The sequence below is a fragment of the Pan paniscus genome, chromosome 18 (genome assembly GCF_029289425.2).
Source record: "Pan paniscus chromosome 18, NHGRI_mPanPan1-v2.0_pri, whole genome shotgun sequence".
Taxonomy (NCBI): domain Eukaryota; kingdom Metazoa; phylum Chordata; class Mammalia; order Primates; family Hominidae; genus Pan; species Pan paniscus.
Window position 1 is genome coordinate 87026851 of NC_073267.2, and position 16650 is coordinate 87043500.

The window sequence follows — 16650 nt, forward strand, 5'->3', positions numbered from 1 at the left end:
TATTGCTTAAACAAAGGACAAAGTCAGTGACCTTAAATTACCTACACCTAAACCTCAAGATGGAAAAACATTGTTTTCAGGCATACTCAAAAAGCCCAGCATATGTATGTATCTACTTCAGATGAACTGTCAACAAAGCCTTGTGTAAAGTTTCACTCTGATCTTCAGTTTTCACAATTCAATCACTTGAAAATTTAATTTCTTACAACACACACACTTAATTTAGATATTCAGGGGTGGAGAATTAAAATAGATTTAGTTTTTCTCAGTATTCCCAAACCCAATAAAATAAACATAATGCAGTCACTGATACATAATATCCTAAACTCTATTAAAATAAAAGCTAACTTTTAAATCTTCTGGATGACTAACAAGTACACTAGTTCAGTGAGAGATTCCTTAGTCTTTATGCCAGACTTATGTTGTAGAAAATAAGTTGAAATACCTGGAAATTATCGAGTTTTATATTAACTATATTCATAGTGATCTCAGAAACTATGTGACTGCCAAATCAATATTTATTTTTATGCTAATGTGTGCATGTAGCTGGCTAGTTTTTTTTTTTCTGGGAAATACAGAAATATAACACATGCTCAAGAAAATTATCTCCTTTTCTCCAAGTCACTTATATGCATATATGTGTACGTATTTCAAGATCAAAAACTTGATTGATTTAAATAATGCCTAAAAAATTTAAGACCTAAGACAATCATACAAATCCTTGATTACCCTGAGGTATATCCCTTTGACACCAAGGAAATCAATGGGGCCAGCACTGTATAAATTGTCATCCACCTGTTGCACATGTTGAAACCATCTAGAACCAAGGACCCAAGGAGAACGGATGTCTGTAATACACACTGCATTTTAAAATTGGACTGGCATGTGACTTAGTGATAAAAGTGAAGGTCTGTTTTCTATTTAGCTTAAATTTTTAGCTTCCCAGGAAGACATCCTATAAAGTTTTGACATATAAAAATAACCAGAAGCAGAAGACACTTTTATTTGGCATCAAACCATGCACTTATTTCTTGGGGTTAACTGACAGCAGTCAATTATTTCCAGGATCACATTATCCTGCCTTGTACTACAAAACATCAAGAAATAAGTGGAATGATTGGCAAACTCAACACCTTGAAAGGGTAAATTGCTATTCATCTAGATTGAGGTAAGTCCACTGTGAACTAACTGGTCAGTGACTTCCTAGGTGTAAGTTATTCACTTCAGGAAAGCAAGTGTTTTAGGAAGCACATTGGTTCCTCAAATGCATTTTAGGAGATCAAATTTCATTACTTTAAATGCTATTTGCTGTACTTAACTTTAAACCATGTGGTTGTCAAGGCCAGTCTCAAGAGATGATCAGATACAGTGGTTTTTAAAATGTGTGTTACAGAAGCCTGGGGATCTTCAGAGGATTTCAGTGCGGAAATGGGGTAAGGACAGGCTGGGTTCTGGTCCCTTCACTCCTGGCTTCAGTGAAAGAAGCTCTCCTTTTATGTTTTGCTTCCATGTAAAATTTTTCAATTTGAAAGAAGATTGCAACGAATGAATTTTATCACTGGATGTTGTTAACTCCATACATTTTCTTAAACATCCCACGATGTTCCAGACACTGTGCCAATTGTGGAAGCTACAAGTATAAATAAGTCATTGTCTGATAACATAGGGTTTGGGGGTGCTCTAAAAGTACTTCAGGACAGTACTATAGACACAGTGGAAGACATTAGTTCAGTCTGGGGAAATCATTTCTGAAATGAGGAAACTGGGACCCTGATCATTTCAGTGATTTTTCCAAAGTCACATAGTTTGTAGCAGAGCAACCTATATCCCAGCTATTTATGCAGATGCTTCTTGTCTAACCCATGTTGCTTCCCAGAAGAATGGAATCCACGTACCAACGCTTGTTTTTTACATTATTTAAAGACTTAAGGCTGTAAAGTTTTGGTGACAAGATTTATGTCTTAATCTTTTTTTCTTTTTTTTTGGAGACAGGGTCTCTGTTGCCCAGGCTGGAGTACAGTGGCACAATCACAGCTTACTGCAGTCTCAGCCTCCTGGGTTCAAGGGATCCTCCCTCCTCAGCCTCTGGAATAGCTAGGACTAGCAGCATGCACCACAACTCCCAGCTAATTTTTGTATTCTCATGGAGACGGGGGTTTTTTCATGTTTCCCAGGCTGGTCTCAAACACCCATGCTCAAGCAATCCACCTGCCTCAGACTCCCAAAGTGCTGGAATTTTTGTACCTGGCCTGATTGTGCATCTCCAATATCTAACACAGGGCTGGACACTGAATGTTTTTTAAACCAGACAATGAGAGGAAGTGAACAGAAGAAAATTGTTTTGATGGTAATTACCTACATTGATACACATGAAGGCAGATGAAAATGAAATTTAGCTAAGATATGGGGAGAATATGATGTCATACATATGAAAGGAAAAGAAAGAGAAACATTACTCTCACAGTGCCATCCTCACCTGTTTTGGGAAACATACACTTCTGCTGAATTTTACATCATCATAAGGACTTAGTGAATATACAATAATTTTAGGTGGCCAAAAGAGATGGTGCTTTCATTCATAGATTTATTCTTTCTGTGGATGGAACAGCATTTTTCATTTTAGTAGGTTCCCACAGTGATTTTAGCATTTCACAAGATTATAAAATAGATTTAATATTTTTGTATTGGAGTAAATATATGTTTGGCTCCAAAAGTATTCATTTTGGCTCAATTCATAGCTGTTGTATGGAAAGGCCTGTGAACTTTATTTAACTTCCTTTAAAGAATACAGCCATGGATCACTTGGATATCAATATACAGTCCACTTTTGGGAAAATATAATTTATTGCTTATTATAATTTTATGTTTTTAGAATATCTGTGTTCCATCCATTTTAGAGAGATACAAGCATGTGCTAAAAACTGACCAGCAATTTGATGATGTTCTCTAGAGAACAATAAAGTGTAATTTAAATACCAAAGGCATTAACCTAAATTATTTGAAAAGATATCATAGACAAAATACTAGATTACTGGAGGTTTTTTTTTTTTGCTTCGAATATATTTGCAACTTTTGAATGAAACCATAACTCCTTTAAAAATACAAGCAAGGCACGTCCAATTAATCATACAAGTTTCCATTTAGATTGCTTTCAGATAGGTCAAATTCCTTGGACATTAAGTTTTTCTTGAATCTATTGGTAGAATGAGTGCATAAAGAAAGATTTTGGAAAACAATAGCCAGGCAAATATGACCTTATTCCACTGTGGTGAAACGACAATTTTGTATTACTGGAGATATTGCTGTAGTTCTTATTCTTTTATGTAATAGTAAATAATTATTTTTAAAAACATATTATACATATCCAATTGAACCTGGGGAAGACTTCGTTTTTATGATTTTATTTAGATCTACTGAACATTTGTCCTTACATCTTATTTTTGTTGTTGTTGTCACTCAAGGTGCTGTCCGTATTATTTACAAAGAGATAGATTGATGAACCGGATCAATTTGAGAGAACTCTATCACCAATGGAGGCCAATCTTCCATTCCTCAAAAAAAACTTTTTTTTTTTTTTTTTTGAGACAGAGTTTTGTTCTCATCGCCCAGGCTGGAGTGCAATGGCACAGTCTTGGCTCACCGCAACCTCTGCCTCCTGGGTTCAAGAAATTCTCCCTGCCTCAGCCTCCCCAGTACCTAGGATTATAGGCGCCCGCCACCATGCCCAGCTAATTTTTGTATTTTTAAGAGAGACAAGGGTTCACCATGTTGGCTGGGCTGGTCTCGAACTCCTGACCTCAGGTGATCTACCCACCTTGGCCTCCCAAAGTGCTGGGATTACAGGCATGAGCCACCGCACCTGGCCATCTCAAAAATAACTTCTAACTATCAGGAAAAATCTTACACCTGGTGAAAAATCTTAAAGTTTAGTTTTTGTCAGGGCTAAATCATGTTGATGAATGACATATAGAGCTGTGCATGGATTAAATAAAGCACGAATATGCAGCCAAATATGAAAAAATGCTCATCACTGGCCATCAGAGAAATGCAAATCAAAACCACAATGAGATACCATCTCACACCAGTTAGAATGGCGATCATTAAAAAGTCAGGAAACAACAGGTGCTAGAGAGGATGTGGAGAAATAGGAACACTTTTACACTGTTGGTGGGACTGTAAACTAGTTCAACCATTGTGGAAGTCAGTGTGGTGATTCCTCAGGGATCTTGAACTAGAAACACCATTTGACCCAGCAATCCCATTACTGGGTATATACCCAAAGGATTATAAATCATGCTGCTATAAAGACACACACACACGTATGTTTATTGCGGCACTATTCACAATAGCAAAGACTCGGAACCAACCCAAATGTCCAAGAATGATGGACTGGATTAAGAAAATGTGGCACATATGCACCATGGAATACTGTGCAGCCATAAAAAATGATGAGTTCATGTCCTTTGTAGGGACATGGATGAAGCTGGAAACCATCATTCTCAGCAAACTATCACAAGGACAAAAAACCAAACACCACATGTTCTCACTCATAGGTGGGAATTGAACAATGAGAATACTTGGACACAGGAAGGGGAACATCACACACCGGGGCCTGTCGTGGGGTGGGGGCAGGGGGGAGGGATAGCATTAGGAGATATACCTAATGTAAATGATGAGTTAATGGGTACAGCACACCAACATGGCACATGTATACATATGTAACAAACCTGTACATTGTGCACATGTGCCCTAGAACTTAAAGTATAATAAAAATAAAATAAATAAATAAATAAATAAATAAATGACTCAAGGTTTAAAAAAAAAAAAAAGCTTAAATTACAAACAGAATTGTGGAAGCCTGCGGGAATGGTTCTGTGTTTATGACCAAAACTGGAGAGACGAACAACAGAAAAAATGGTTGCTTGTCATGAAGCGGTAAAAAACGTATTTCTCATCAGGAGTGATTTGCACTTTGTTCTGATTGCACACAGCTGAGACTGTCGGATGCATGTACCCCTGTTTCCGTATTCAGGTTCACTTTCAGCCACAGAACTTGGTTTGTGTACGTTTGCTTTGAGGTGGATCGAAGGCCTCTTGGCAAAAATTAATGAAGTCCTGCTCTCTAAAACTGATACCTTCAAGCCGAAAAAGCCCCTCAAAAGAAAAAGAAGTCTGCTGCTCAGATGCTTAGTAGAAAAGAAATAGGTAACACAATGTATCTAAAAATGACTTTAAAAAATCCAGAAATCTTTAACAAGAGAGTTCAACTTGTATGCCTTAGGTTTAATTAAAGTATAATATCAGGGGCTGGATTCACTGTTGAGCTCCAAACTATCCTGGCCATAGTCTATTTTGATTGGGAAATGCTAGTATCTTCCTCTCAAATAAAAATGCTGAGGGGGCTGGAAGAAGATTTCCTAACAACAACTTCTCTCGGGTAGGTGGTAAGAGATCTTTGAGGGACGTCCACCAAACAGATGGACTGATGGGACTGGGTATCTCCAGTTAGGAAGATGATGGGAGTTAACTCACGATCGAGGTTGCAAACTCAAGTATCTCCTGGGACTAGAGGTTTTCTTAAGAGTTTCAAAAATTCATATGTATAAGTCACCTGATATTAAAGCTTTAATCTATTTTCTCCATTTTAATATTATACATGGCTGGGCGTGGTGCACACCAGTAATCCCAGCACTTTGGGAGGCCAAGGCGGGTGGATTACTTGAGGTCAGGAGTTCCAGACCAGCCTGACCAACACGGTGAAACCCCATCTCTACTAAAAAACATATACAAAATTAGCTGGGCATGGTAGCGCACGCCTGTAATCCCAGCTACTTGGGAGGCTGAGGCAGAAGAATCGCTTGGACCCAGTAGGCGGAGGTTGCAGTGAGCCAAGATTGTGCCATTGCACTCCAGCCTGGGCAACAAGAGCAAAACTCTGTCTCAAAAAAAAAAAAAAAAAAGTGTGTGTGCGTGCGTGTGTGTGTGTGTATATATATGTACATATACACATATGATTGATAGTGCGGGCCTAAGGCTGAACTTGACTTGTGATCACCAGTTTGCTAAATATGGTCTCAGGTCATATATATATATATATATATATATATATATATATATATATATGAATGATATGCTCAGAAGGCAAAATAATGGCAATAGTAATTAACATTATGGGCTAAGTATTTTGTAGGCACTGAACTTATCTTCAGTTATCCTTATAATGGCCCTAATAATTAGCTGGTATTGTTTGCCCATTTTACAAATATAGAAATTAAGTGACACAGAGATTAAGAAACTTGCCCAAGTTATATAGCTAGTTAAGAGTCTGTACTCTCAGCCATTCTGTGTGTAGAACATCTTGGAATTTAAGGTTATGTGTTTTATTTTTAATTGTCTGCTACTGTTCTTCCTTAGTAAATATTTAAGGCTAGTGCTACTTAATCACTACTCTTGGAGACTAATCCTTCATTTTCTACCACCATGGCCTAAAAAAAATATTTCTCTATCATCTATTAATAGTCCTTTGACATTATGGAAAATGCTACGCTTTTGAAATCTGAATAATAGATTGCATGGTCTTAAAGCTATGAAACTGGCACTTAGTGGGTTTCTCTCATTGCCTCCACAGAGGGTCTCAAATGTCATCAAGGGAATAAAGTAGCAAAGCCTATTGTAAACTGAATTTGCATAGCTCTTGCGTATGAGATTCAGACAGATTTTAAATACCTTAAAATCTGGATAGAAACATATACAATTGGAGCAACAGCAGGAAGAACAGCTAGGATGCCATCCCTGTTGCCATGAATGAGGGCATCTCCACTCACGCCTGTGGGTGTGCAGGTGCAGGGCAAAAATACATGACAAGATGCCAGCGTGATGAGAGATTTGCATCTACATACAAATTCCATGACATCTGTGAAGATCCTGTTTCCAGCACAAGCACGCCTCTCCATGACAGGTGCATGCTCCTCTTTATTGGTGGTGTCAACCAAGGCTCAACATTTCTTCACAAGGCACATTCTGGATATTGCAATTATTTGGCTACTCCCAAGAGGCAGCTTATCAAAGAAAACTTGGATCCAAGTGCCCTGCTCAGTTAACAAATGATATACTACTATACTACTTTAGGTACTTTTAGGAACTGATTTGCATATTCATTCCAAGGCTTTTTTCATGCATTTTAAACACACACTCAACCGCCTACTTGACAGCTACTCTTGAATATCTAAGATACACTGCAAATATATGGTGGCTAAAATGGAATTTTTCCCCATCCCTAAACCTGTTTCCAGTCATCCTCAAGACAATGATAGTGGTAAAACCATCCTCCAAATGCTCAGGGAAGAAACCTGAGACTCTCTCACATCTTTCTCCCTCAGAGTTCATTTCTTATACATGTCTAGTAACTTTTCTAGCTTCCAGTTCTCTACCATAATACACTGCAAACAGATCCACTTCCTGCCACCTTCACAGTCACCATCTGTTTCAGCGTCTATTACTCCTTACCTGGAATTCTAGAACCATTTTCCTATTTCCCCAGTTTGCTTCTTGCCTCTCCAATCACTTATTTACATAGCAGCCTGGTTGAATTTTTTTTTTTTTTTTTTTTTTTTGAGACAGAGTCTCACTGTGATGCCAGGCTGGAGTGCAGTAGTGCAATCTCGGCTCACTGCAACCTCTGCCTCCTGGGTTCAAGTGCTTCTTCTGCCTCAGCCTGTTGAGTAGCTGGGACTATAGGCATGCGCCACCATACCCAGCTAATTTTTGTATTTTTCAGTAGAGATGAGGTTTCACCATATTGGCCAGGATGGTGTAAACCACCCTCTTCCTTGACATCCTGATGTTGTTATTGGGATGAAATCCAAACTCCTTACCATGGTTTGTATCATGTGTGGGCCACCCCCTGACTATAGCCATCTCACACCTCAATACTTTCTTTTCTGACTACACTATAGCTAGATTCTCCTATTTTTTAGTTCTTCTAAAATATTAAGTTGATTCTCCACATCAGGTTTTATTTATTTATTCGGAGACAGTCTCACTCTGCCACCCAGGCTGGAGTGCAGTGGTGCGATCTCGGCTTATTGCATCCTCTGCCTCCCAAGCTCAAATGATTCTCCTGCCTCATCCTCCCAAGTAGCTGGGACTACACGCATGCACCACCACGCCTGGCTAATTTTTGTTTTAGTAGAAACAGGGCTTCACCATGTAGGCCAGTCTGGTCTCATACTCCTGGTCTCAAGCAATCCACCTACCTCAGCATCCCAAAGTGATGGGATTACAGGGGTGAGCCACCATACCCAGCCCACATGGGGTTTTAAATTGTTGCTTCCTCTGCCTGAATTTCCTCTACTCTTTACCCGGTTGGGTCTTCTCATCCTTCAAGTTTCACCTCACATGGTAATTCTCAGGTAATTCCTCACCAACTCTCTAATTCAAAAAGTCTGTTTTTTTTTCTCATACTTTATTTTCTCTCAAAGAACCTACCACAATCTATACATCTGCCTTCATTTATATATTCATTTGTGTAGTGCTGTACTGTACCCTCCAACACTCTAAGCTTCATTATAGCAGGAGGATTTTCTTTTCTGTTTATCCACTACTATATACCCAGTTTACTGTCAATGTGAAACTCAAGAGCAGCTCAGTGCATGTGACACAGAGGAACGCAGTGATTTCTTTTGTTAGAGATGGAGTCTCACTCACTCTTTTGCCCAGGCTAGAGTGCAGTGATGCAATCTCGGCTCACTGCAACCTGTGCCTCCCAGGTTCAAGTGATTCTCCTGCCTCAGCCTCCCGACTAGCTGGGATTACAGGCATGCGCCATCACACCCAGCTAATTTTTGTATTTTTAGTAGAGATGGGGTTCCGCCATGTTGGCCCAGCTGGTCTCGAACTCCTGGCCTCAAGTGATCCACCTGTCTCGGGTGATTTCTTAATGTGTGGACATTTTCACTATTCTGCTTTCTGAAGTTCTAGCAAATCTAAGAATCCATGAGGGAAATTTCAAGATGTCATCTAATTTCACCCACCATAACTCAACACACAGAACACAAACTCCCACACAGTGGGTAAGAGAAATTCATTTCTATTGCTTTCCCCATGAACCACTGTGAGCTGCAGAAGGTCATTACCAATATCATGGTAGCACGGTATTTGTTCAAAGAATTATCCAGGCCCACTGTGCATGGAACTGAGAAAGATGATAAATTGAGTGCTTCAGTTTAGACAGAAGAAGTAGCCACCTCTGAAAAATTGCCTTATTCATCACTAATCTGACCAAAATACCCTGAGATGATTGAGGACACAGCATGCTGTCAGCCCAGAAAACAAGCACTATGTCGCTTTCCTCAGCACCAAGAACACAGTAAGTGCCAATAGTCTTATGTGAATTAACATATATAAGATAGAGGAAAATAAATTATTTTAAGTAAAAATCATCGGACAAGTTTATGAACACAATCTTCCTAATAGTCAGTTTTCAGATCAACCCTCTAGTTACCACAGATCTATGTGAGTATTGGTCAAAATACATGGGTATGTTCTCAGTGTTTTATGCATTCAAGTCTGGATGACAGACGTCTCCAAAGACCAAACTATCTATTTCCCACCTCTAGTAGGCTTTGTACCTCCCACAGAGGCAACCATCTCACAATGAGAAAAACCATATAATGACAAGTAGCTGAGCCTTGCCAGTATTGGTGCTATATTAAGATAATGGTGTGGCCAAGTGAGCCAGGAAGACTTAGTTCAAACCTCAGTCCTACCACTTACATGTAACACAGTCTGTTTAAAGCTCGGTTTTCTCATCTGTACAATGGGGATTAAGTAACAATACCTACCTTCCTAAGGTGGTTGTGGGCATTCAGGAAATGAATGCATGAAACTGATCACAGAATGCCTGAACCTACTCTATTACAGTCATGATAACAATGATAATAATAATAACAGTTACATTGATCCTGTGTTTATTTGAGAAGAGAACAGTAATCTGAGTGTTACATAGATCTCATACTCCTGGGTGGAAAAGACTTTGACTCCAGTTCAGCTCTGTTTTTTCCCTAGCTGTATGAGATAGGCAAGTCTTTTAATCTTTTTTCACACTTGATTCCTTATTTTTCTGGTTAGTGAAGTCCATTTTCTACCTTAGTTTCACAGGTAACAAACTGAAACTTAACATGACTCATAAGAGTAGCTGGATATGCAAGTGCTCAGTATCATTTCTATACAAACTGAAGCAAATCGCTTGCCTGTAAGAGCCAACAGTCAGCCCCATTTTACAAATGGAGAAAAAGCACTCAGAGACATCATGAGGACTAAAGAAAATGTTTCTATGATAACAGCCTTGCAGAGTCATTTCCAGATATGTTGGTTCTTTTAATTATCATTTTTATTACCTTTTTTCCCTTTTCTTACCTATGGGGAAGCTACAAACTACAGAATCATGGTAGTTTAGTATGATGAAACCCTGCTGACACCCAGGCAAGCATTTTCTCTACTATTAATCCCTTCTCCTAAGCCAGTTGACCTATGTTATGAATAGCTACAATGGAGCATCCAAATGGCAGACACAGACAAACCAGCATAATATAAAAAGTATTCTTCCTACATTCTTTGGCGTTCTTGAAACCCAAGCATATTGGTGAAAGGTTGACCTCTAAACATGAAAATCAACCCATTCTCTTGGAGGCCATTTGGGTTCCTGTCCTCTTCCCCCAAATGGAATCACTGTCTTCTCCCCTTTACACTTTGAAATTTAGCCTATTAGGAAGCACCTTTTTTTGTTGTTGTTTTGAAACAGTCTTGCTCTGTTGCCCAGGCTGGAGTGCAGTGGCCCATCTTGGCTCACCGCAACTTCCGCCTCCTAGGTTCAAGCAATTCTCCCGCCTCAGCCCCCACTAATAGCTGGGATTACAGGCGCGTGCCACCACACCTGGCTAATTTTTGTATTTTTAATAGAGATGGGTTTTCACCACGTTGGCTAGGCTGGTCTCCAACTCCTGACCTCAGCTAATCCGCCCACCTCAGTCTCCCAAAGTGCTGGGATTACAGGCATGAGCCACCGTGCCCGGCCAGGAAACACCTTCGAACTAGAAGGATTGGAGTTCTTTAAACTGGCTCAAAGTGCAGTCATCGATATAAATGTAGCAAGAAGCACTGAGAACTGAATACACAGAAGGGGCTTACTTCAAAGACCAGCGTCTCATTCGTGGGCCCTGGCGCGTACAGACGTTCCGGGCGGTTGAAAGAGCGCTGGTATTCAAACGTGGTCCCAGCGAAGGGGAACTCCCCGGGCCAGTCGATGCTCCAGCCCCCGGTGAGGTAATACTTTTGACTGAGGCTTCGAACTGCGAGGTAACTGGAGGAAACCTGCAGCTCCTGGATTTCGATGCTTCGGGCGCCAGCAGGAATGATGACCACCGGATAATATTCTAAATGGAAAGAAGAGAACATGTCTGAATTCCACCCCATGCATTGGAGAAAAGGGACTAGAAATGGCCCGACAGGTAGTGTTCAGTTTTATAGAGTGAGGTTTTTAAATCATTATCTAAATTCATTCTTACTCTATGAAGTAAACATGATCAATGATTTCATTGTCCAAATAGTAAGAACACTAGAGAAAATGTATGTGGCTTCCCAAAGCCTTCCAACTATGTTTTCTGTGGACAAGAAATACACTCTTCTCCTTCCCAGACCACAAAAGGCCACAAAATTCAAGAAGACTTTTAAAAAATCTAAGACCAAAGTGGGCGGATCACCCAAGGTCAGGAGTTTGAGACCAGCCTGGCCAGTGTGGTGAAACCCTATCTTTACTAAAAATACAAAAATTAGCTGGACATGGTGGCAGGTGCCTGTAATCCCAGCTACTCAAGAGGGTGAGGTAGGAGAATTGCTTGAACCTGGGATGTGGAGGTTGCAGTGAGCTGAGATCACACTACTGCACTCCATCCTGGGTGACAGAGCAAGACTCTGTCTCAAAAAAAAAAATCTGTCTGGAAGAAACTTAGAACCATGTTATCTTCAGTGATGAAATTCAGAAAACAGGGATCAAAAGTTTAATTTCACTCAACATATTTAGATAACTGCTTCAAATATTCATTTAGCACTGTGAGTAGAGATCACGTAAGTTTCACAATGTTTCTTTGCTTAACAAATGCACTTGGACATACATGGGGCCTGGTCGGCATACTAAAAATGCAAAGCAGAAAGGCATTTATTTAGCATGTTTCTATGAGGTAATGTATCGACGAAATTCCTCACAACTATCTCCCTTACTCTTGCACAAGTGAAAAATGCCACCATCACTAGTGTGTCCAGTGAACTAGTAAAAGGCTCAACCACATTTGGCGTGACTCAAACTTGTTTGGTAGCAAAAGTTGTATCTCATTAACAATAACAAACAGCAGCATCTCTCACCATTTGCTTTATGCTGGTTGAGGTACAGGCCTTTATAAAACTTGCAGGTTGAATTATCACCTTTGCAAACGCCACATGCATCTGAAACTGCTTTAGAGCCTAGTTCATGATCACATCCCACTAGCTGTGACAAAAACAAAAAACGTGAGAAAATAAAAGATCAGAGAAGCCAGAGGCTAGGAATAATTAAGAGGTATATGGTTCTCTGTATTTACAGAACATTAGGGAAGCAGTACAGCTGATGGTTAAAAATCACAGCCTCAAGTTGGACTCACTTGGGGTTCAAATCCCTCCCCTGACATTATTAGATGACTGGGCAAGTTGTATAACTCATCCAAGGCTTAGACTCTTCATCAATGAAACTGGAATAAAAAGTCACTATTGCTACTAATACCAGCTGAGATTATTCAGGCCAGCTGTGTAACTCAAATATGAAAATGCTGGACAATACACATGCATGCATGTGTACAAACATACACCCTTAAAAGATCAAAGGGCTCAAAGTAAAATTAAAATGGAAGAGAAAATGAGCACTCAAAGTGAAAGGAAAAATAACTGGGGACAAATAGTATTTCAAAATACATTTGTGAGGTTCTAATCATGTAGTAAAGGTACTTAGTACACATGCAATAAAAGTTTATTATTTACATTCTTATTTCATTTTTACAACTCCTATGCAAAGCAGGATATAGCATCATCTCCATTCTATATATGTGCAAGTAGAGTAAAAAATAAACTAAAATAATTGGACAAGGCTCATGCAACAAGTAAATGAGGAATGTAGATATGGTGCTCGGCCAGGCGTGGTGGCTCACGCCTATAATCCCAGCACTTTGGGAGGCTGAAGCGGGCAGATCACCTGAAGTCAGGAGTTCAAGACCAATCTGGCCAACATGGTGAAATCCCATCTCTACTAAAAATACAAAATTAGCCAGGTGTGGTGGCATGCACCTGTAATCCCAGCTACTCAGGAGGCTGAGGCAGGAGAATCACTTGAACCCAGGAGGCAGAGGTTACAGTGAGCTGAGATCGCACCATTGCACTCCAGCCTGGGTGACAGAGTGAAATTTCATCTCAAAAAAAAAAAAAAAATAAAGATATGGTGCTCGAATCCAGTGAAACACTTTGCCCTTTCCCTCTATGCCACCTGCTCTTCTCCAGACACACAATCTCTCACACCACTGTTCACGGTACACACATGATATGATGAAACACAAGCATGCTCATACACTCCAAAGCAGAAACGTTCTCTTACTTCACAAACCCCGTCAATACAAACATCATTTTTGTTTGGGGAGCAGGGAGTTCCATCTTTCACTTTGCCGGACATTGCAAAAAAAAATTCAAAGTTCTCAGCCTTGCAGTACAGTTTGCATCGATCTTCCTCTAGAAACAAAGAGATCAAGATAGGAAATGGTCAAGAGGAAACTAAGGAAAAATGATACGATTGCCAAAAGAATGAATTAAATTTACTTAGAAAGCTATCATGATGAAAATGGAAAATGTGTGTGTTTGCACATATAAGCCCATATGATGTGGCTTTCGAAGCATGAGTCCCATGTAACAATCCATATAAAACTAATTTAAGAGTAATACGTAACAATTTTATTTTTCTCATCCTTAGGGATAGTCACCATACACATGATCGATGGGTTACTATCCAGCCTCCCTGGATAGTAAACCTTTCAGGTTTCAAAGGCCTGATGGTCAGCCACTGACAATATAGAAATGAAGTAGTGTGGCTGTGTTCTAATAAAATCTGATGAAACAAATACACACCAGATTTGGCCAGCAGCCCATAGTTTGATGACCCTGATTTAGAGCATGGATTACTTTAGATATTTACTCAGTCTGTTAAGAGAAAAGGTTTCAGGCACCAGGGAGAAAAGGCATATGGTTAGTCATGTTTGTAAAACATATATAGAAAAAAAAACATGTCATAAAAATGAAGAGAAAGCAAATAAACTCGTCCTGAAGGCTACAAAAAGGTAACTTCTCTTGGCCCCTTAAGTCCCTGAGACGTTTCTGATATCAAAGGCAAAAATTAAAAAAAAATTATATTTATAGAGCTCTTGTTATCAGAAAGGAGTTCCTATGCCAATTTCTCAAATAGAAAGAGCTCTTCTTGGCCAGGAATTCCAGATAACGTTTCTCACAAGAGACCTTCTGTGGGCGATATTGAGCGATAACCCTAACAACAGTTTTACAAACGTGTAAACAGTTTGCAAATAGTTGTGCTTCATAAAACCTCTCAATAAAAGACAAACTAAAAACTCAAACGTGAAAGGAGTTAAATTATCACAGTCCAAATATGCAGATGTGTGGGTGGGTTAAAAGGTTCTCTCCCATCTATAATTTTTTTTAATAGCAACTTTATTTAATGCCTAATTTTTGCACATGAGATTAGGGAGTTGGATGACATATATGCCCTTTCTTTTCTCTATCATTTCCAGAAATTAACAAGTTTTAGAAAGTTTTTTTTTTTTTTTTTTAAAGCACAGATTCCTGGGTGAGTTTATGAGTCCATTAAAAACACAGAGGAAAGAAGGAAAAAACCTCACTCCTGCAGCACAGAGATTGTCCACATTTATGAAAAAGTCTTCCCTTGTTCTTCTAAATTGCAGGAATGTCACAAGACATTCAAGTCATGGTCAGTCTCCCCGATATAAGTATCAAAGGGAGACAAGGAGAGACTAGAAAGCCTTAACGTTTCTGTCTCCCTCCACTGAGAGGTAAGATCCTAAGGCAGGGAGTCTATGTTTGATTCAGTGCATTCTCCTATGCATCTAGCAAAGTGTCTCCTACACAAAAAGAGCTCAGTAAACATCTGTTGCATGCATGAATAAAATTGCATGCTCCCTACTCAGTGGAAACTGCAATAAAATTAGTGAAAGAACTTTGAAACCAGCAAGCATTTTCTAAATTGCAAAACTTATTTGTTTAACTTTCTCCTTATATCTTCAACACAGAATTTCTTTAAGGATGATAACAGGACTGATTTCATAAACACTATGTTTGAATGAAAGATGTAATGTGATAAAGGCCAAGGAATATCCATGAAGCCAAACCAAAAGCAAAGAACAGAAGAGGAAGTAAAAGGAGGGACCACAGAGTCACGGAGAAAGAACCACAGGTAGGAGGCATGGGACCTCAAGAGTATACAACCAACAGAAAGGAAATCTTCCAAGTTTGGAATAGGAAGCAACTGCAGCATCCGCTGGGACCTGCTGTGCAGCAAGCTTCCTACGAAATCACTCAGCTCCTGGTAGAATGCCTCTAGTGATGGGGACCTTGTTACTTACAGAGGGAGTATATTTTCATTTTGGACAGTTAATATTTATTTACTTATTCATTCATTTCAAAAGTTATAACCATTACATAAATATATACCAAGTGCTGTTCTTGGATGCTGGAGATATAAGCAAGCTCAAGATAGACAAAGGCTTAGTCCTTGTGGAACCTAAATTCTTGTGGGGAGGAAGATAACAAATAAATGACCACATAAAAATACATCCATGCACTGAGAAGAGCTATGAAGAATAAAACGGGGTAAAGGGTTCAGAAAACAATATGAAGGAAGAATATGTTGACAGGCTGTTAAGGAAGGTATCTCTGAGGAGGCAATATGGCTAGAATGTTCTCAGCCCTTGAATTAATTCTGTTATCTAAAGCAATTTGAAATAAATCGAACATCCTTCCTATTCAATAGCTCTTTGAAGTTTTGAATGTAACTCGTTTCTCATGTACAGTAAACCTCTACAGGTCCCTCATTAGTTCCTCCTAAGACACAGCTTTGGAATTGTCATGTCTGTCTCTATCTATACTTCCTGGACAAACAGTCATGACCCAAAACCACATCCGTGCTCCTGAAATGGCTAGGCTGATACTGAGCAAAGCTGCACAATCCTCTCTTTCGATTTGGAGGCTCTACTTGTTATAGTGATGCCTGTAATTATATTAGCTTCCTTTATGATCACTGATTAATAGAGGTTCATGTTGAGCTTCTGCACAGAACAGCCCATGAACTGTCATTAAACTTAGTCTCTTTCCATTCTACACATGGGCAGTTGGGATTCACATATAATCCTGTTTCAAGACAGCATAACAGTTTTGATAAATCTAATGGATGGAAGTAATGAAACAACTAGAATGATGACAGCTTATTCTACATAGGTAAGAGCAACTACATTAAACTCTTCTGCTGTAACTAATGTTTTATTATTCAGTCAAAAT

General features: G+C 39.3%; 1 protein-coding gene across 2 annotated transcripts in view; it reads right to left on the minus strand.

The window, feature by feature from the left end:
- Positions 1-16650, minus strand: part of ADAMTS18 (ADAM metallopeptidase with thrombospondin type 1 motif 18) — a 154940-nt gene that overhangs the window by 26640 nt on the left and 111650 nt on the right. For both annotated transcript variants that reach the window (XM_034940764.3, XM_034940765.4), the window contains 3 exons: positions 13673-13803; positions 12418-12541; positions 11188-11432 (listed from right to left, as the gene is read on the minus strand). In XM_034940764.3, the coding sequence (XP_034796655.1) occupies positions 11188-11432; positions 12418-12541; positions 13673-13803 (500 nt within the window). The remainder of the gene's footprint in view (positions 1-11187; positions 11433-12417; positions 12542-13672; positions 13804-16650) is intronic.